This window comes from Melanerpes formicivorus, unplaced genomic scaffold (assembly GCF_026170545.1).
Source record: "Melanerpes formicivorus ecotype bairdi unplaced genomic scaffold, bMelFor1.0.p_v2 SCAF_88, whole genome shotgun sequence".
In the NCBI taxonomy this organism is placed as follows: Eukaryota; Metazoa; Chordata; class Aves; order Piciformes; family Picidae; genus Melanerpes; species Melanerpes formicivorus.
This window is the reverse complement of record NW_027142440.1, coordinates 243614-264005: the sequence shown is the minus strand read 5'-3', so window position 1 is coordinate 264005 and position 20392 is coordinate 243614. Positions and strand designations below refer to the sequence as shown.

Here is a 20392-nt window from a genome sequence, read left to right as displayed (position 1 = left end):
AGCTGGGGCAGCTCTGTGCTCTGGGCCAGGCTGCCCACACCAGGGGGGTGCTGCTGAGCCAGCTCAGCCTGACCTTTTCACTGGGGCTGAGAACAAGAGTGCTCCCTGAGCCCGGGCTGCGGGGAGCCAGGGCTGGTTTGTAGATGCCTTGTGTTCAGGGGATGTAACAGAATACAGCAGAGTACCAGAGCTTGTCAGGGGCTGCAGCAGTTCTACCACAGCCCAGGGGATACCTGGAATCATCTCCAAGGAATGAGGCTATCCTGCCCAAGTGTATGGCACAGCCCTGGGTTTGCCTGGAGCCTGGGAAGGAGAGCAGCAGAGGGGCAGCTGGCTGGCAGCAAAGACTCAAACAAGCTTGCAGCTCACTGCAGTGTCTGGTTATGCCTTTTATTACAAGTGGAATTGTTACACAAAGGGGTGCAGGTTGGAAAAATACATTTGTACAGGGACTGCAGACAAACAGTGCAGAGACAAGGCCTTTGTTCTAAGACTCCCTTTTCTATTTCACAGAGGGCAGGAGGTTATTTTTGTCACTCTCACAAGCTTTCATTTCCCCAGAGCTGAGTGTGCTGCCTACTACCATTGGAGCTAGTCTCCAGCCCTGGCCTCCTCCCCTTGTTACAGGTCCATGCCCAAGCACTATGGGAAGCTGCACAAGCTGTGGGTCTCCAGCACAGCATGTCATTAAGGCATCTGTCAGTTTCCAGCCTGCAGCTTGCTGTGCTGTCAGTCCCTTCCACACCAGCATCCTCACTCCTCAGTGAAGCAGCAGACCTGCAGCTACCCAAGACATTGTGCTTGTAGAAGAGTGCAGGAGGAGTCTGATCTCCACCAAGAGCTCCAGTGTGAGCCACCACAGGCTTCCCCCAGAGGTGCCTGAAGCCTGTTTACCAGCATCACTTCCCAGGGACAGAAGTTTGCTCTCCATCCACCCTTTTGTTCGAGGCTTGGCAGACTTGAGTCTCCAGTACATACCACTACGGACAAGAGGGGTTAAAGAGTGGATCTGGTCACAACTGCAGGGTGCTACAAAAAGAAGGAGCAGTTGTTCCCAAAGCCAGAAATGTGTTGACCATCACTACCTCACCAAGTGCCTCCATTTACATTTGCAACCCTAGAAGTGCCCCCAAAAAATCTCAGAGGGCTGAGAGTTCAGAGCAGTGCTAAGCAGTGCCTGAAGGACTGAGCCCCACCAGCTGGGTAGGGCCAGCCCCTCCAGTGGAACCAGGAGACAGCTAAGGTGGGCTTTGGCTCCAGTTGTGAGCTCTCCCCTTTTCTTGAACTCTGGCAGAAAGCTGTTTAGAGTCAGCAGGAAGGAAATTAACCTCAAAGGCACTTTAGAAGGATCATATTTGCTGAATTTAGTTGCTTTAAGTGCAATGAACACTTCAGGCTGTGCATGAGCTCATCAATAACCTCAGCTTCCCTTTCAGACTTCAGTGAGCAAGTTGGTACAGCACTGGCTGTGCAGGGCATGGCATTCTCCTCCTCTTGGCCAGAGGCTAAGGCAGTTACAGCTATCCTGCTTTTGGAAAGAGCAACTAGCCAGCCACGAAGGAAATCACCACTCAATGCAGCTGCATCTTCACCAGACCTACACTTCCACCACTAACAGGCTGCTAACTCAGCACTGAGCTCCCCCTTCCTTTGCCCCATCCAGAAGTCACTGCAAGATGTTTCAGAGCTTCAGCACTGATGCTGTGGAGTTTTCCAGTTCAGCTGAAGCCCAGAGCCTGTGGTCTTGGCAGGACACTGCTCTGCCACTACCTGGCAGCTTTGAGCACACACTCACTACTCCACAGCACTGCACCTCCAAACCAAGAAGGAACCAGCATCTTGCCAGGAGATACCTGGGGATGCCAAGACTCCTTTCATCAAATGCACTCTCTGCCAGAGGCCTGCAGCCAGCAAGGGGTTGCAAGTACAGTGTTTCCTGTCATCTGTTTCACCCCAAACCCCAAGCTCTAGGTTGCAATTCAGGCCATTGTTTTTCCACCTTGTTCAGCTAGAACATCACACCAGAAACTCCCCCTGCTATCATTCACTGTTCCAGAGACCAGCTGTGTTACCTGGGGCATGGCTGGGACATGGCAGCAGCAGACACTGAGCAGTGAGGCCAATCTGTATCAGCACCCATTCTTCTGCAGTGTGAGAAGGGTGAGATTCCAGTCACAATATATCCACAGTGGAAGATCAAAGTGCAGGTCAAGGGAGACTTGATGTGAAACTCCTTGTGCAAATATCAGCAGTTACACCCTCTCATACCCTTTGCTTCTACAGCTTTGAGAAACACCTCAAGCAAGTCTCCCTCAGAAACAGCAGCCTGGTTTATCACCTCTCCTACTCTGTGAGGCTGACAAGCCACTGTGCCAAGCAGGGCAATGTGTCACCCACTTGTCCACACTGAACAAGAGATAACAGTCCTTAAATAAATGCAGAGCAGTTCAGCAGCAGAGATGAGGAATGCCAAGCTGAGTCCAAGCTAGGTTCATCCCCTGGGATGGAGCCAGCCTGACCATGCCATGTAGTTTGAAGTACACCCCTTTCCTGACTGAAGCCTGTACCCACCAAATCATTACCTTGTCTACCAGCAGAGTACTTCCCTGTTCTCTAGCAAGGTGGTGTTGGATCTGTCCCAGATTCAGCATATTTAACAGTGCAGCTTCACCCAAATGCCTGGTGCTACACTTCTGCTCAAGACCAGGAAGCCTACAACCCCACTCACCAGCAATCCTGCTGAAAATGCACCCAAATTTCAACCCAGTCGACACTGGCAGCTAACTGACCGGAGTCTGAGCCACAGGAAAGTGCTGCTCTCCCTCCTGGGGACTGATAATGCACTTCAGCATTTATTGCTACATTGAGTGAGCCAACTTCACCAGCTGCAGTGCTTGTGTGCCTCAGCAGCTGCTCAGGCCTTTCAGCACACTCCAGTTTGGTCACACAAGGAAGGACTAGCAAATGTGGAGAGCAACAAGGTAGACTTTGACAGCTCTAGCAGAGCTGCAGCCTAGCAAGAGCATTCACTGGCTGCAAACAATCCTGCACCTCTTTTGAACATGCCAAAACTAGTGAGACATGTACTGAGGAGGTATCAAGATGTGGATCTGCAGTTCTGGCTGCTTTGCATCAGCTGGTGTAAAGCTTTCTGGTTTAAGGCCACAAGTCTGGAGCTATGCTCCTAACTGCCCCTCTTGACACATACAGCAGTCTAGCTCCATGAGGAGTCTTCTCTACAGCAAGGGAACACTTCTGAGACAAAGCAGACACATACCTGGTTACCCTGCAGCTTAATGCCATCTCTAAGCAGCCTGAAAACCACAGGACTCAGAGCTGCTCAGTGCAAAGCACCACGTGAAGAAAAACCTATCTGACGGCTACTCCAACTCCAGCCTGAGCAGTGTTAGCTTCCATGCCCCACCGTGACTAGAAGAGGGTCTAAAATTCTTTTGTCACTTGCTTTTGAGGATCCACTGGATCTCCTGGTGAAGTCTATCACAGCCCAATCTATTTACAGAGTCATTTATGCCAGAATATATCATAAGAGGGTTTTTAATGAGTTCAGTCTATTGCAGACGAGATGTATAGGCCTCCTCCTCCCTATCCAGAGGGCTTGTAAGCAGAGCTGCTGTCAGGAGCACTGACCAGGAATCCCTTCACCTCCAGAGTGTACTAGGAGACTCCTCCCAGAGTCAGGACATCAAAGCAGATGTTGCAAACCCGAACTGGCTTGTTCAGATCAAATTTGATGATAGGAATCTCCTTTGTTGAGCACTTATGGCAGAGCAGGCGTCCACAGTGTCGGCTGGGGACAGAAGAGGGGTGGGAGAGAAGCAAGTTCAGAGTGGAGAGCAGGGTTTGTGGTCTGAGCCCTGCCCAGTGACAGCAGCACTCAGGAGGGAGAGCAGCAGTGGGAACGCTGCACATCCCTTGCATCTTCTGACTGGTGTAACGAGTGAACACTAACACCAAGAACATGCTGCTGCTGCACTGGGCACCTGCACCCACCTCAGCTGATGGCTAGTAGTGGCTCTAGGACCATGGGCCAAGACTTTTCTCTTAGCCCAGTCACCCTCTAACCCACCACACTGTGTGGAAGTTCAGACTAGTTCAGGAAAGGCAACTGGTGTCTAGGTAAGAGCAGCTCCTGTCAGCTTCCCTGCCCTAAGCTCAGCAGTGGCTGCCCAAATCTGTTACCTCTTCCAGAACAAGTCCATCCCACTACTGGAAGCAGCCTCTAAATGCTCTGCTTCACCACTGAAACTTTGATCTGACTCCTCCTTTCCAACACATCAGGGTATTAAGTGCACAAACTGCTTACTAGTCAATGTCAGAGCACAAGTTACTGCTCAGGGCCCAGGGAGAATGTTTCAGCTGGGTTGCTGGTTCCACACCTAAGTTAAGAGGTTTCCTAAAGCACCCAAAGGAACCAGCCTAGCTACATGTGGGAAAGAATCCTGAAGGACAGCAAGATGTCAGTTACCAGTGATGCTTCCTTGTTGTGACTCCAAATTTGGCAGTGCATTCGTAGCAGTTGGAGCCATCACACCAGGGAGGTTCTTTTGTCAGCATATCTGTCCAGAGACAAGAACATAAAGGCAAAATGGCTCAGACACCTGAGTGCACCAACAGTGAGGAGGCTTTTTCCAGCAGAACTGATTTAAACCACTCCTGCAGCAGCTGCAGTCCTCTTTGGAAATGACCTAGAGCTGCTTTCACCAACATCACGTATCCACAGCAACCAGACAGCACAAGCTGGCCTCTTCTCACGTGCAACAAGTGACAGGACAAGAGGAAACAGTCTCAGGTTGTACCAAGGGAGCTTCAAGATGGATATTAGGAAAAAACTTCTTCCCAGCAAGGGCTCCCAGGCAGTGGCACAGGCTGCCCAGGGAGGTGGTAGAAACTCTGTCCCTGAAGATGTTTAAAAGCTGCAGGGATGTGGTGCTGAGGAACCTGGTTCAGTGGCAGTATTGTGGGCTCTGGGTGAGCAGGTGGACTTGATCTCAAGAGTCTCTTCCAACCTCAACAGCTCTATGATTCCAAGTTAAAAAGCAGTATCTGGGTTTGAAGCTACATTAGCCTATGGCACCAGCCAGGAGTCTCCATGCCCATCCTTCCAGAACATGTTTCAGGCTGACAAGTCTGTGCTGGGCAACTTGAGCTGTTAAGAACAACGTGTCTGCTCCCCATTTCAAATTCAATGCTCAGGAGTTCAACACTTACTGAACTGTGCAAGTCTGCAATTACTGTTGTGCAAGTCAGGTGTCATACAATCAGAGTTTAGGTTGGAAAAGACCTCCAGTCCAACCATCAACCCAACCCCCCTGTGGCCATTAACCACGTCCCAAAGCGCCACACCCACACAGTTCTTAAGCTCCTCAGCTGTCCACAGTTCTTTCCTGCAATAAAAGTATCTCAGAAGCATAAGCTAAAACTTCCCACCTATAGCAGGTAGCACTCACCCAGGAGCCTGAAGAGAAGTTGTTTTGTGGCAACTTGGTAGTTGAAGATGTTGACTCCTTGATTGTTGTTGACTCCGAGCCTTGCCCCAGCTCTCACTATCGCCCGACACAGGTTGGCGTTTCCCTTCATGTAAGCCAGCAGCAGCACTGGGAAAGCAAAGCCAGACACTGCTGCTAGCAGAGTGGTGGGGCTGGGTTACACTGGGTACAGAGCAGGATCTTGGTTAACTTTCTGAATAATCAGAGATGGGTTTGGGTTGGAAGGTCCATCCAAGTCCAACCCTCTGCAGTAGCAAGGACACTGCAGCTACAGCAGGCTGCTCAGAGCCACAGAACCTTTGCACCGTCCTGTGTTTAACACTGCCACTCACTGCAGCTTTAAAAGTGACATCTCATGAATGTGGCTTAAGGAGCTTTCCAGTCTAATAGGTGCTGAATGTCACCTACCTGTGTTTCCTTCAGCATCAGGTTTGTCTAGAGGGTATTCTGGCATACACTCCAGGAAGAGGTCACAGATCGCTGCTGCATTATCCTTCCCATACTGGCCCAAAATATGCATTGGCGACTGACCTCTGGGGAAGAGAGTTGGGGGTCTTGATCAAAACCTGCTTGATGCTCCAGTTCCTCATCCAGCTCTCCTTGTTTTCAAGCTTGGTTCAGACTTGAGCAGTGCTACACCCAATTACTCCACTACACCACACCCAATTGCCTTCAACTTCCGAACTCCCATTATCTCCAGTTCAGACAACTTCCCTACAGTCAGTGTAGAAATACTACAGCCCAGGCCTGACCTTTGGGCTTTATCCAGTCATAGAGTCACAGAATGGGTTGGAAGGAACCTTAAAGATCATCCAGTTCCAACCCACTGCCATGGGCAGGGACACTTCCCACCAGCCCAGGTTGCTCCAGGCCTCATCCAGCCTGGCCTTGAACACCTCCAGGTAGGAGGCAGCTGCAGCCTCCCTGGGCAGCCTGTGCCAGTGGGGCTCTCCTGGAGCCCCTTCAGGTACTGGAAGGCTGCTCTAAGGTCTCCCTGGAGCCTTCTCCAGGCTGAACAGTCCCAACTCTCCCAGCCTGTTGTACCAGCACATGTTATCACAACTTGAGGTTCCTTCAGCCCGTTAGGACCATGGTCATTACCTAATGTTGAAGGCTTCTGCATCTACGTTGCACTCTGTGAGCAGGACGCGGATGTTGTTTAATCGGCCGTGCATCACTGCCAGGTGAAGAGCTGAAAAGGATGAGACACACTTCTAGCATCTAAAGTAAATGTCAGCAGAAGTTACAGCTGATAAAATCAAGCATCCCCTTCCCATTCCCTCCACATTCCATCTCCAAAACTCTTTTGGCTAGCTGTGATTTCTTGGCTTTTCATTCTTTCTCACCTCTAAAGAGTGAGCCTGTTCAGTGGGCTCTCTCTACCATGAGACAGCATTAACAGACCTGCTGAAGTCTCCACATCACTGGCACAACTCCAGAAATTTACCATTATTGCCATTTTCATCTACAGCTGCAAAGTCTACTCCGTTCTCCAGGAGGACTGAACAAATTGTGGGCAGGTCTTGCTGGGCTGCTAAGTGCAGAGCAGTCTGACGATGCTTAGTCAGTTCATTCACCTGGGCACCTGCGAGCAGCTGTCAAGATGCAAGAAGGAACACGTTCAGAGATGTTCTCAGGGCCATTAACTAACAGCTTATTTCTGTCTGGGATTGAAGCACATGAGAATGCACTGTACAGAGACACTTCTGGGCCTCCAGCAGAGATAAAAAGTTCTCATTACTGAGCTGCTGCAGTTTGCATTCATGCTGACATCAGCAGAAAGTGCCAGAGCCCTGAAGCACACTGCCTGGAGATTGTGAAGTCTCCTTCTCTGGAGAGATTCCAAAGGCAGTCTGACATTATGATCCTGGGCAGCCTGCTGTGGGTGACCCTGCTTGGGAATGGATTGAAGCTAGAGGAGAGCAGGTATAGGCAGGAGATGAGGAATAAATTCTTGAGAGTGAGGCTGAGGAGACACTGGCAGAGGCTGCCCAGGGAGGCTGTGGATGTCCCCTGTCTGGGGGTGTTCCAGGCCAGGCTGGATGAGGCCTTGAGCAACCTGGGCTGGTGGGAGGTGTCCTTGCCCATGGCAGGACCTTGGAACTAGATGAGCTTTAAGGTCCCTTCCAACACATTCTATGATCCTCTGATGACTAAGTAATTCCCAGAGGTCCCTTCCAACTCCCACCCATGCTGGAATTCTGTGAGAGTCTTCCTTTACAGGTGAGCCACACTACCTAGGGACTGCTGCCAAAGAAGGCAGGCTACTGACAGCTGAGGGAGCCACCCACAAGCCTGGACTGTTTCAGAGATGTTGCTCCACCATGAGCTGACTTCTGCACCTGCAGAGAGCGTGCATGAAGACAGAGCGTGCCTCCGAGCAGGGGAGAAGCAGCTCTGCAGCCCCTACCAGGTTCCGCACGATGATCTCGGAGCCAGCCTGCACGGCCAGGTGCAGAGGGGTGAGCTTGGAGGCATCCTGCACCCGCGAGTTGACGTTGGCCTGCACGCTGATCAGGAACAGCACACTCTCAATGTCTGAGTTCTGCACAGCCACGTGGAGGAAGTTCCGGCCTTTGTTGTCAACCTGTGGCAGAATGGAGATGAAATGAGGTCTGCAGGAGGGCAACATTTTCACTTGCTCTACCTCAAGTGAACTGCAGGCTTGTTCCCTTCACTGCTTGAGATCAGAGACTGCAAGAAATCAATCAGCTGTGAGTGCTCCCTCCTGCCTGCTCCATCTCTGCTTTATAACCTCACCATGTCCTGACCACACACTGGAGGGTGTGGTCAGCAGCTGCTGTAGCAAGTACTGGGCAGCAGTTAATGACCAGCTCAGTTACAGGAAACACTGGAATCAGGCAGATCACAGGGGAGAAGCAGGATGCAATCCTGCCACATGAACATGTCTTCACTGGCTCCACACCCAGTGTGTGGTGCTGCTACTCTCTGCTTTGCTAATGCTAAAGCATCTTCAGAACTACCTGCATTTGTAACTGTGTTCTAGGTCTATTCCAAGAGCTCATTAAGCACTCATATTTCATTAGTAATTAAACTTACACAGGGTAGGAAAACAGTTCCTGAACACCTACAGGAGGGCTGCAGAGGGACTTTTTATAAAGGTGTCTAGCACCAGGCCAAGGGGGAATGGTTTGAAGCTGAGGCAGAGCAGGGTTAGACTGGAGCTGAGGAAGTAGTTCTTCAGTATGAGGGTGGTGGGACTCTGGAACAGGCTGCCCAGAGTGACTGTGAATGCCCCTCCCTAGAGGTTTTCAAAGCCAGGCTGGATGAGGCCTTGAGCCTTCCTAGATTCAGAATCATCCCTGCCCCTGAGGTCCCTTCCAGCCTAAGTGATTCTGTGGTTCCTGCCCGGGCGCCACAGGAGCACGACAACACGCGTGGAGGCTTTGGAGTTCAGCAGAACATCTACTGCTCAGTTATTTGAGGTCAGGGTTTGGTTTTGATGTCTTTAGGAGAGAGAGCTCAGATTCCTTCTGCCCCAGTCCAGCACAAGACAAGAGCAGAGTTCGACCTTTCTCCGTCCACGCGCGTGCCTGTCCCCGATCCGGCGCTGGCAGGACGGGCTCAGGTGTGACGCAACACAGGCTGTTGCAGCTCCTTACTCCACACACATCTGCAGCTTCCCACAAACAAACTGCCACAGGGATCTGGTACCTGGCAGATGTTACTGCACCATAAATCCACATGAGGGTGGAGCAGAATCTGCCTGTGGAACACCTGCTGCCACAGACTGGTGCAGGCAGGGCATCAGCATGTACTGAGCGCTCCCAGCTTACCTGCTCAGCAGCTCCTGGTTCCCTCTTCAAAATAGCTTCGGCTGCTTTGTTGTTTTTGTAGGTCATGGCACAGGCAAAGGGAGTCATCCCCTGCCTGTCACGGACATTAAGCTTAATGTCTGGGTGGGAAATCATCAGCTGAATGATAACATTGTGTTGGTTGCTAATGGCAACGTGGATTGGAGTCCTTCCTTCTGCATCCTAGAAGGAAACCAGGAAGTTTGTTTGAAGATTCAGTGACACACAAACTCCTTCCCCAGGACACTTCAGCTTAGTTCTATGACAAAGGCAGCTAGGACAGCAAACAGCTGTAGTGGGAGCTCAAAGCTGGAGTGGCAAGGAAGCAAATTGGGATTTTTTTCCCTCCCAATAGCTTGACCTCAAGCCCTGTGCAGGACAGCTCAGAGTAACATTTCCCATCCAGTCAGACATTTGGGGCTCAGAGATGAGTTCAAGCAGCTGTAGTCCATTTAAACAGGGTGTCTAATCACTTGCTGTACCAGGCAGCAGCTTACAGCCCTGACTGCTGTCATTCATTTTGATGCTACTTTCAATAGCAGCAGGACCTACAGATGGTGTGCACCCCTTTCTTTTGTTGCTGTTTGTCAAGCTTCAGATAAGGATTACTGTGTGATCAAAACCAAACTCATCCTCACATCACCTCAGCTTACTCAGTAACTCAAGACATTTCTCAAACATCCTTGCAAAGAAGAATCTTCTGGATTTTCACACTAGAGCTGATCTAATGATTAACTGCAGCAGAACACAGCCCTGCTCCTGCCTTTCATTCATGCGAGGGACAGAAGAGTTTAATCCCAATCATTAGATCAGAAAACTAAGACTACAAGCAGCTTGCTGCATCACTTTCTCTCAGTACAGTTTCCTGATGGGTTCATCATGCAGGCAGATAAGCACTAGATCTGGTTCCAAGGGACAGGGAAGAAAGCAGCAGCACAGCCAGATCCTGCACTGGCTCAGTCACAACAAAATACACAGCCCAGAGGAAGTTTTGTTTACAAGCAGCACAGGCAAAGAAACAATTTCAAAGGAAACCACACAGCTTCCCTGCATACCTGAGCATTAACATTAGCACCAAACTCCAGAAGGAACTGGATCACCTCTTCCAGACCCCAGCAGGCTGCCAAATGCAGAGGTGTCTGTCCATCGTGGGCTTCCTCTTCTCCTTCTCCGTTTGGGCCTGGCTTCCTGGGACTATTCACATCACAGCCACTGAAACACAACATGGTCCATTTATCCCAGCTAATCCTGACTGAAACCCTGATGAATACAGGTCAGGAAAAGGTTTACAAGAGCTGATCCAGAACTGCTGACACATTCTACAGGAGCACAAGTCCCTGGTTTCAGTTTGACTCCTGCCATCACAGTGATGTGATTACAGGTAACAGAACGGGTCTTTAACATCAGACTTCCAGGAGTGCCATCCCTTCCCAAAGCCCTACCAAAACAGGTACCAGTCCCAGGCTGAAAACAACCCAGTTCATGCACACATAGCTGGCACAAGGCAAGGTTGGTGTTGGAGGAGGGGCTGACCTGCGAATAAGAAAGCAGGCAATTTGCTCACTGTTCTCATCGATGGCTCTGTGCAGAAGGGTTTGGTAGCAGCCGCTTGGTCCTGACCCCCAACAGGTTGAATCGCAGCCATGCCTGACCTGCAAGGAGAAGCACAATGAAGCTGGGACTTTTTGGGGGGCTTTTTGTTTGGTTGGGGTTTTGTGGTGTTGTTTTTCCTATGTCTCCAGCAGGCTCCTGCTGCTTTACACAGGCCTTGCCTGGTGCCTTTCAAACAATACCCTGAGAGGCAGAATTTGAAATGCTTTACCTATTCCTGAAATTCAGTGACTGTCACAGGATGGTACTTTAGTGTCTTCTGGACTCATGTTTCATTGGTCCACTATTAGAAAGTGTTTACTAACAGCTCAGATGAGGCCTGTCTGGAGTAAATGAGGCAGTAAGTCCGTTGGGCCAACAGCTACCTCATTTCAATGACAAGCAGCTAGAGCAGGTCAAGTAGCCTCAGGCAATATTGCCTTTGAAGGCCTGGATCATTCACCTGCTTTCTGTACATTGAGCTGAACAGAGTTTGTTCAGGAGCTGGACTTCTGCTGTTCATAGAATCACAGAACAGGTTGGGTTGGAAGGGACCTTAAGGTCCTACTCACCTGCCATGGGCAGGGATACCTCCTACATACCCAGGCTGCTCAAGGCCTCATCCAGCCTGGCCTTGAACACCTCCAAGAGGAAGCATCCACAGCCTCCATGGGCAACCTGTTCCAATGTCTCCCCACCCTCACTGTCAAGAATTTCTTCCTCATCTCCAGTCTCAATCTCCCCTCTTCCAGCCCAAAGCCATTGCTTCCCATCTTGGCACTCCTGGCCCTTGGCCAAAGTCCCTCCCCAGATCTCCTGTAGCCTCTTCAGGTACTCGAATTTGCCTTCTACTACAGAACTTCCTGAAGCAATGTGGCACTTCCAGACTTTGCTCCACTCCTCCTTACACATTGTTTACAAGGTTTAGACATGACTGTGTTTGGAGCTGACCCCAAGGTTTCTCACCAAATGCCAGCACCACTGGTCCCCTACAGTTACAAGATTTCTTGGGCCATCAGCACAGCTTTTGAAGAGAATGGAACTGGATACCAGAGACAACTTTCACAGCTTCACTAGGAAAGATACAAAAGGAGGTCTACTTGCATCTAAGATGACTGCTAGGTGACCTATGCCTGACAATGAGTAGCCTTAGAAGAACACAGAAGGCTGCCCCCATGGAACTTCAAGAGGGCTTGTGACAGGACAAAGGGGAACAATTTATGATGGAAGAAGGAAGATTGAGACTGGAGATTAGGAAGAAATTCTTGAGAGTGGGGGTGGGAAGACACCTGAACAGGTTGCCCAAGGAGGTTGTGGATACTTCCTCCCTGGAGGTGTTTGAGGCCAGGCTGGATGAGGCCTTGTGCAACCTGTGCTGGTGGGAGGCGTCCTCGCCCATGGCAGGGGGTTGGAAGTGGATGAACTGCAGGGTGCTTTCCAACATGACCATGCTGTGACTCTATGAATGAAAACCAGCTGGTTTCACTCAAGCAGCTGTGCACTGCATGAGCCTGGGATACTACAGGCTGGTGTCTCCTGCCAGGAGCAGGCCTCCAGACAGCACATTCTGTATTTTTTACAGTGCCTGAAAGAATTTTCTCTACACACTGTTGTGCTTGCAAAAGATTTCCCCAGATGAAAGAGCTGCTGGTGAAGAAAACCCTCTGGAAGTCAGGCAGTGGAGCAGGAGTGTTCTGTTCTTTTCATACGCTGAGCCTGGGTTTGCTGCTGAGCCCTTGGCTGCCAGCAAGCTGCCCAAAAGTGAGAGTAAATTGAGTCAAGCCAGAGCCTTACCAGAGTTGATGCAATATCTTCCAGGTTATTTTCTAAGGCCAGCCATAAAGGAGGATTTCCTTTCTCATCTGGCACAGACATGTCTGCTCCCCTGGTGCAGATGGCATCAACCACGAGCGGGAGCTGGTTCTTTATGGCCAGCTGCAGGGCAGTCTCTCCATCCTGCGTTCTGCAACAGGTACAGTTGGAAGTGTTACCACTGCATGAGCACGTTGGGCCTCATTACAGCAGTTTGACAGAGCCTGGGGATACTTTTGTTGTGGTAAGATCAGATCCAGTTTCATCACAGCTCTGGATTCTACCTTTCCTTTCCCCCCTCCCTTTAGCAGCAAGAGAAGCACGTCAGAGTTGTTAGCTCAGACAGCCATTAACTGAACGGTTCCAGCATCCTGCCTGCTGCCACAGAAACAAACAGCCTCATCTGCACTGTGCTAACAGCTCAGCAAGTCAAATACCACCGTTACCAACCTGCAGGTCATCAGCAGCATTAGGCAGTTTGTACCCCTGTCACTCAACTTCCAAGGCAGCCTGTCAGTGCCACAAGGCTAATAAATGTTTTGTTGAGCCTAGTATCAACTTGTTCAGGAGATAAGTTTTCTTGGGATCTTGTTGCTAGAGCTGCAGCTGATTAGTTTAGATGGTACAAAATATGCAGCTCCAACAAGCTGGCAGACAAACAGGACTGCAGAAGTTGAGTACCATGTCTGTAGGACTTCAGTCTGTTAGAAGGTTCCATTCCACCTAGAATTAAGTGGCACCCCCTCTGAGGCCCCAAGAGATCCTACCTGTGGCACTACACAGAAGTCCAGGTTCATATAGGTAATGCCTCAGCCATACAGCACCGAACTACAGGTCAATGAAACCCATTTCAAGCTGTTGCACAAAAGCTGCCATCACTACCTGCTCCTAGATAGCCAGCTCAATGTGGCACCAGCTAAGACCTTACCTGACATTGATATCTGCCTGGTGTTCTAGCAGGAAGAGTGCACTCTTGCTGTCCTGTCTCTGTATGGCCATGTGGAGCAGAGTCTGTCCGTCTGACATGGTGTCGTTGATGGATGCCCCCGAGCCCAGCAGCTGAGCTGCTATTGTGTGCATGCCTGAGGAGGGAGAGCTCATTAGGACTGGGCCTGCAGCTCTGAGAAACACAGGCACTGAAGGACAGTGATGCACTAAGCTCCATTTGCACTAATGATGGTGCCAGTCAATGCCAGTGCCCAGTGAAGATTCACCTAAATCAGCTAAACCACCTCCTATATTTATTTACAGGCTTGCTGAGTCCTTTCCTCTGGCTTGAGGACAATGAGCTATGGTGTGGCACACACCAGAGCTTTCCCTAAGGTTCTGCCAACCTGAGTGTAGCAAGTTCTCCTTAACCACAGCTCACCTACTCCTTCACTCCACTTCAGCCTCCTGTCCAACAAACACAGCAACTTTGGGATTCCTTTCCTAAGCTCCTCCTTTCAGCCTTGCTGCATAAGATGCCCAGTTTGTTCCCCCTATGTCTCAGAAGCAGGTAAGGGCAATGGCAAAGGGAAAGCCACATTTCAGTTTGCTGTCATTGGGCAGTGAAAAGCCTGGACAGCTGATGTGTTTGTTACAAACAACATCCAGCACTCCTGCACAGAGCAGCACCAAGCACAGCATCACCTCTACAGCCCACGGGCTGAGCAGCTGCCCCCCAGACAGTTGTCTCCAGCTCAGCAGGGCCACACTGATTCAGCAGTAACCACACCACCTCTTTTGTCAATGTCCTGATCCCGCTGAAATGTCACTTGGATGCAAGCAAATGCATCTGATTTTCCTCAAAACCATTCACCTCCACACTTTGGGCAAGAAACCCTCTTCTGAATCATTTGAAGTCACATTCCCATGGAAAGTCCCCTGAAGTAGCTCACCCCTCCTCAGGAAGGTATTGCTGCATTAAACAGCACCTAGAGAAGTTAACTATTGGCAGAGTGATTTGACATGAAAACCACCAGGTAGTTCACAATGGAACAACTCCAGACCTGCAAGTACAGTTGTGGGCAAGAGTCTAAGTCAGACTTCTGGACCTGCAGCTTGCAATCAGCAAGTCCACATTGTTGTAGAAGCTGAAGAATCATCTAAAGCTCTCCTGGACAGCTTCTCAGTAGCAGCACAAGCCAGAACATGAGCACAGGCTTGTTGCTTGTCTTTCAAAGTTAATCCACATCACAGCTTCCGTATCTTTGTGTATTCTCATCTTGTTGTGAGGGCACATACCTGTCCAAAGAGCCAACCCCAGCACAGTCTGGTCTCTGGAGTCCTTCAGACTGAAGTCAGGAATGATTTGCAAATTGTTGGTTGCATGAAGAGCGTTTGCTACACAAAGAAGCAGGAGTTAGAGCATTCTTGTGTTTCATCTGCAGCTGCACACAAAGCTGCAGGACTTCCAGGATCCCATTCCACAGTAAACAGATCCCTTGGCAGCCAGATTGAAAGATCTAAGCTAAACACTTTGAACAGCTGGGACACTTAGGGTTCAGGTAATTTCTGCCACTCCTGCCTCATCTTAGTACTTGCACTAAAACATGCCACTTCGAGCCCCCTTTCTATCTCCATGTCCAATCAGTGGCATCTACAAAGCTGAGTATGAATAAATTAAGAGCTTCTATGAGATGGTGGCAATCTCTCAGCTTCCTGGGATGCAGAATATCCTCAATCCACCTACTCCCTTCTAAATCTCCTGCCTTATGGAAGGGGACAAAATCAGCCTTGCTTCAGCTATCAAACTCCCTTCCTGCTGCAATAAAAGGTTGAACTTATGGCATTTAATAAGTCACCAATACTTGAGTCTCAACTCTACAAAATGCTCTTACTAGAGGAGTTGAGGGAGGCAGAGCAAAGTACCTTTATCCTTACTTGATTCCAGTATTTACCTGAAGTGAGTGCTTAGACTGGGAGAGACATCTCCTGCAAAGCTAGAAAGCAGCCTAGGGCTGAGTATTCATACCTGTTATCTACAGTAGAGAACTTAACCAGATCATGGGCAAATTAATTCCTACCCTCACCAAGCAGGTAATTTGAGTTCAAGACTATGTTTAGTCAGGGTTCTTAATTGCTCTACTTAATGTGTACAGGAAAAGAAGTTTCATTATTTATGGGAGACCTTACAGTCTTCCAGTACCTGAAGGGGGCTAGAAGAAGGCTGGGGAGGGACTTCTGTAAGTGAACAGAAGAAGAGAAATTGAGATTGGAGATGAGGAAGAAATTCTTGACAGGAAGGGTGGGGAGACACTGGAACAGCTTGCCCAGGGAGGTTGTGGATGCCTCCTGCCTGGAGGCGTTCAGGGCCAGGTTGGATGAGGCCTTGAGCAACCTGAGCCATGACAGGGTCTGGAACTCCATCTTTAAGGTTCCTTCCAATCCAAACCATTCTATAATTCTATTGGCAGTTTACCACAATAGCTTAGACACCATCTTGACACCAACCCACTTCCATGCAGGGTGAACCAGGGGAACCCCCACCTTTCTGCTCCAGGATGACTGTGACCACATCTGGGTGGTTGTAAGCAATAGCCATGTGGAGGGGAGTTTGCAGGTAAACATTCTCTGCTATTGGAGATGTGTCCTTCTGCCCAAGAGCTGCTGCTGCTGTCTGGATGTTGGGATTGGCTCCTTGCTGCAGAAGCTCTGCTGTCAGGTTTGCCAGGCCACATCTGCAGGCTGTGTGCAGTGGTGTTTCCCCCTTGAACAAACAGGGCACTGGGTTAACAGCTCGAGACATGAAGAGCAACTTCTAAACTACTATGCCCACAAGAAGTGGATTGAAGAGCTTAATTCCTAGCAGCTGAAGCACCTTAGGACACTATCTTAGTTTAGGTTGTAGAGTGGACAGTAAGATATTTTATCCCTCCCCAAAGGAGTGAAATAAGAACACTCCTCACAGACTAGGCAATTTACATGGCAATACTACTTAGCATCTGTGTAAGTGTTTGTAAACACCCAAATTCACATTTCAGCTTACAACAGTCTCATTAAGCCAAAAACCTGCCAACAAACCAGGCTTCACAGCCTCCCCCAGGTCTCCCACCATTCCAACTGACTCCTAAAAGCTAAGCCAAATGGCACAGCTACCAAACCAGCTTTGGCAAGGCTGAACCAGGCTGGAGACCTCCCTGACACCGTGGGAGATAAAAGATCCATGCTGGGAAGGGAAAGAGAGGCAGAAAGGGCTGAACTGATGCAGGGCTTATGGGATAAAATAATAAATGATTACAGTTCTCTGTGCCCATCTAGTCCCTTGGAGGAGCTTTCAACTCTATGGTTAAGACTTCCAGTCCTTAACCTACAACAGGCTTTCAAACTGCGTGAGTTAACCTATAGTAAGGACTTTATGCCATCAGGCACCAAGGGAAGTGTTAAAAGCATGTTAATAACTGGTGGTGCTGCAAAAACAGTGCCAGGATTATGCAGCAGTTGTCTGATCACCAGCAAACAAGAAGAGACAAACACTTCAGCAGGTGTTCCCTGCTCTAAGTTATCATTAGCAAGAAGAAACCTCTGCTATCTTCTCCCTGAAGAGAGGGAAGGGAACTTTCAGACTGTAGTCTAGAAGTTTCTGCTTTTACCCATTTGTTTAGGTGGTTGACTCTTGCTCCATGAGTTGCTAGGAAGAGAGAAGCTGCCTCATTTCCTGCACCAGCTGCCCTCTGAAGCAAGCAGTTTCCTAGAGAAGAACCATGAACACCGTTACAGTGCCGCCCTAGCCACACTCAGATACTATCCAGTGCTGGAACTTCCCCCACCAGTGGAGCCCACAGGGAAAGTCTTCCCTACTGATAGTCACTTTGCCACCCTGGGCTACCATTCAGCAACTACACATCTTGAAACTGTAAAGAGAACACTGGGCCCTGACAAGGAGTCTGGCTTTTCTGACACTTCCTGCTGTCACACTCAGCTTGGGTCTGCCATTGTTCCAGCCCTGGGTAAAGCATTTCTTAGGCAGCAAATGCTGCTGTAACCTCGCTGGGCTCCTCAGAGCAGCGAGCGTTAAGCAATTCACTTCCGAGCCTTCCACCCGCGCAGAAACACAAACCCCTGCTTTACCTGTCACTGTGTCTGGAGCATCTGTATTGCTGCCTCGCTGGATCAGCCTTGCTGCAAAGCTGTTCTCATCAAAGGAGGTCCCATTTACGACAGGGGCATCTTCAAAGGGGTTCACAGACTGGTCTGATGACATGGTGATATACTGAACCGCCAGCCACAGAGCTGTGCTTCCTTCATGATCCTTCAGCTCCAAGTCTAGTCTAAAAAGAAGAGTGAATGTTCCCTACTTTATACCTTAAAACGTGGCTCCCCAGTGCAGCTTAAGTTTCGAGTGTCTGAGTGGCTGTACAAGTTTCTCTGGTAGCTCACTGACAAGCTCTGCTTGCCAAGCAGCCTGCTGCAGCTCCAGTTACTTCAGAGAATTTGTGAAGGTTCTGAAACAAGCAAGGCACCTTTGAGTCACTGCTAGAGTTAAGTTCATCACTCTCAAGAGAAGCAGTGCCCTGGGAGTAACTGTACTGTACCAGCAACAAAGAAGCAAAACCTCTCCTGGCAATCCTTGTACACAGTTTGTTCAAATTCAGCTGCAAGAAAACTGAGTAAAATGAAGTACCCTGCTGCCTCACCCTAAGAAGCTGCCTATATTAGTTTGAAACAGAACCCAAGCTGAAGTCAAAAGATATTCAGACATCTGAAATGTCTTATTTGGCTCCAAAGACTGAAGTTAGTGCTGTATTTCCCTCAGCTCTCTCGGGAAAACAGCAATGCAGTTTGCTTCCTCTTTCCAGGAGAACAAAAAGTTTACTTGGCTCCTAGCATTGTTGTGGCATCTGAAGGTATGCAAAGCTTCTGAACTTCTGCATCCCAAGCCTATTGCTTTGTCTTTGCTATCTCCAGGCAAGGAGGTAGAGAACAGCTCTTACAGCAGTTTCCCTGTCTCCACTGCAGAAGGTAACCCCTGGATACTTAGCACTGAAGTGAGACTTACTGTTTGCACTGCAGAAGCTGACTGAAGACAGGTTCATTCCTGACCACAATGGACACGTGCAGCGGGGTCCTGTCATTGAAACAAAGTAGTTATATGAGTAACTGAGACGTGTTCCATGGTCACCAACACGCCCCAACAGGCTTACAGGGTCACCGCTTCTCTGGCGGGAAGGGGGCACACGCACGTCTTGAAAGAAAGAGCAAACCCCGCAGTGGGCTTGACTCCAAACACCCCCTCCCCCCCCCCGGAACTCCGCAGCACCGCCCCCTTCCCCCCAGCAGGCACCCTCCCCTAGCACCGCCCCCTTCCCCCCCAGCAGGCACCCTCACACTAGCACCGCCCCCTCCCCCCCAGCAGGCACCCTCCCCTAGCACCGCCCCCTTCCCCCCAGCAGGCACCCTCCCCTAGCACCGCCCCCTTCCCCCCCAGCAGGCACCCTCACACTAGCACCGCCCCCTCCCCCCCAGCAGGCACCCTCCCCTAGCACCGCCCCCTTCCCCCCAGCAGGCACCCGCCCCCTAGCACCGCCCCCTCCCCCCCAGCAGGCACCCGCCCCCTAGCACCGCCCCCTCCCCCCCAGCAGGCACCCGCCCCCTAGCACCGCCCCCTTCCCCCCAGCAGGCACCCGCCCCCTAGCACCGCCCCCCCCCAGCAGGCACCCGCCCCCTAGCACCGCCCCCTTCCCCCCCAGCAGGCACCCTCCCACTAGCACCGCCCCCTTCCCCCCCAGCAGGCACCCTCCCACTAGCACCGCCCCCTTCCCCCCCGGCAGGCACCCGCCCCCTAGCACCGCCCCCTCCCCCCCGGCAGGCACCCGCCCCCTAGCACCGCCCCTTCGCCCCCCAGCAGGCACCCTCCCCTAGCACCGCCCCCTTTCCCCCCAGCAGGCACCCTCCCTAGCACCGCCCCCTCCCCCCCAGCAGGCACCCTCCCACTAGCACCGCCCCCAGCACCGCCCCCCCCCCCCCGCACCCCCAAACAGCTGTGCTTCTTGGCCAGCTCCACCTAACCTGGGAAGCAATTTTAGGGCCCCACACCTCAGAATCTTGCAGTTCCTTGCAGGAACCATTTATGATCTTAATCAGTTCACTCTGTGGTCAGCAATTCCATGAAGGCAAGCTGTGTGCCATGTGCCCCAGCACAGCTCCCAGCTCCAGCTGGGCTGTCTCACTGGTGAGGACAGGGTACCACCCAGGCTGTGCAGCTTTCTGCTTCAGACCTACCCTCAAGTCTGCAACTGGATTGAAGAGTTTCTTTCCTGCTTCCAGTATCAGCCATGCCTTGCTGGCAGGCCTGAGCAGTTTCTCAGCAGTAGGACCTGCAGTTCAGCTGGCAGCAGGCCTGACTTCACCCAGTGTTTACCTTCCTTTGCTGTCCTGCATGTTTGGATTGGCTCCTGCCTGAAGGAGGGACTCTGCTATCTGTGCCATCTCTGCCATGACATCTGGTAAATGCTTCTTGGGGCTGTAGGATGCCACGAGGTGCAGAGGAGTCTCCTGGTCTCCCAAGGTAGCAGCATTCACACGCGCACCGTTTTTAACGAGAAAGCTGGCAGCAAATTTATCTCCTTTTACAAAACAAAAGGAGGTTACTTATGCACCTATGCTTCATGCACCCTATGCATACAAGTCCAGAAAATAGACACACACTGTTTTCCTCCAAGCCACACAGTCATTCCAAGTGCCTGC

At 50.7% G+C, this 20392-nt stretch overlaps 1 protein-coding gene across 2 annotated transcripts in view; it reads right to left on the bottom strand.

The window, feature by feature from the left end:
* Window positions 1-378: 378 nt before the first annotated feature.
* ANKFY1 (ankyrin repeat and FYVE domain containing 1) overlaps window positions 379-20392 on the bottom strand; it is a 48710-nt gene continuing 28696 nt past the window's right edge. For both annotated transcript variants that reach the window (XM_068165402.1, XM_068165403.1), the window contains exons 8-25: window positions 20067-20271; window positions 18705-18773; window positions 17777-17976; window positions 17299-17396; window positions 16196-16415; window positions 14951-15049; window positions 13653-13806; window positions 12707-12875; window positions 10856-10974; window positions 10378-10534; window positions 9305-9505; window positions 7918-8094; window positions 6955-7102; window positions 6609-6699; window positions 5916-6040; window positions 5469-5615; window positions 4487-4577; window positions 379-3808 (exon numbers count right to left, since the gene is read on the bottom strand). In XM_068165402.1, the coding sequence (XP_068021503.1) occupies window positions 3676-3808; window positions 4487-4577; window positions 5469-5615; window positions 5916-6040; window positions 6609-6699; window positions 6955-7102; window positions 7918-8094; window positions 9305-9505; window positions 10378-10534; window positions 10856-10974; window positions 12707-12875; window positions 13653-13806; window positions 14951-15049; window positions 16196-16415; window positions 17299-17396; window positions 17777-17976; window positions 18705-18773; window positions 20067-20271 (2603 nt within the window). In that variant the 3' untranslated portion in view covers window positions 379-3675. The remainder of the gene's footprint in view (window positions 3809-4486; window positions 4578-5468; window positions 5616-5915; window positions 6041-6608; window positions 6700-6954; window positions 7103-7917; window positions 8095-9304; window positions 9506-10377; window positions 10535-10855; window positions 10975-12706; window positions 12876-13652; window positions 13807-14950; window positions 15050-16195; window positions 16416-17298; window positions 17397-17776; window positions 17977-18704; window positions 18774-20066; window positions 20272-20392) is intronic.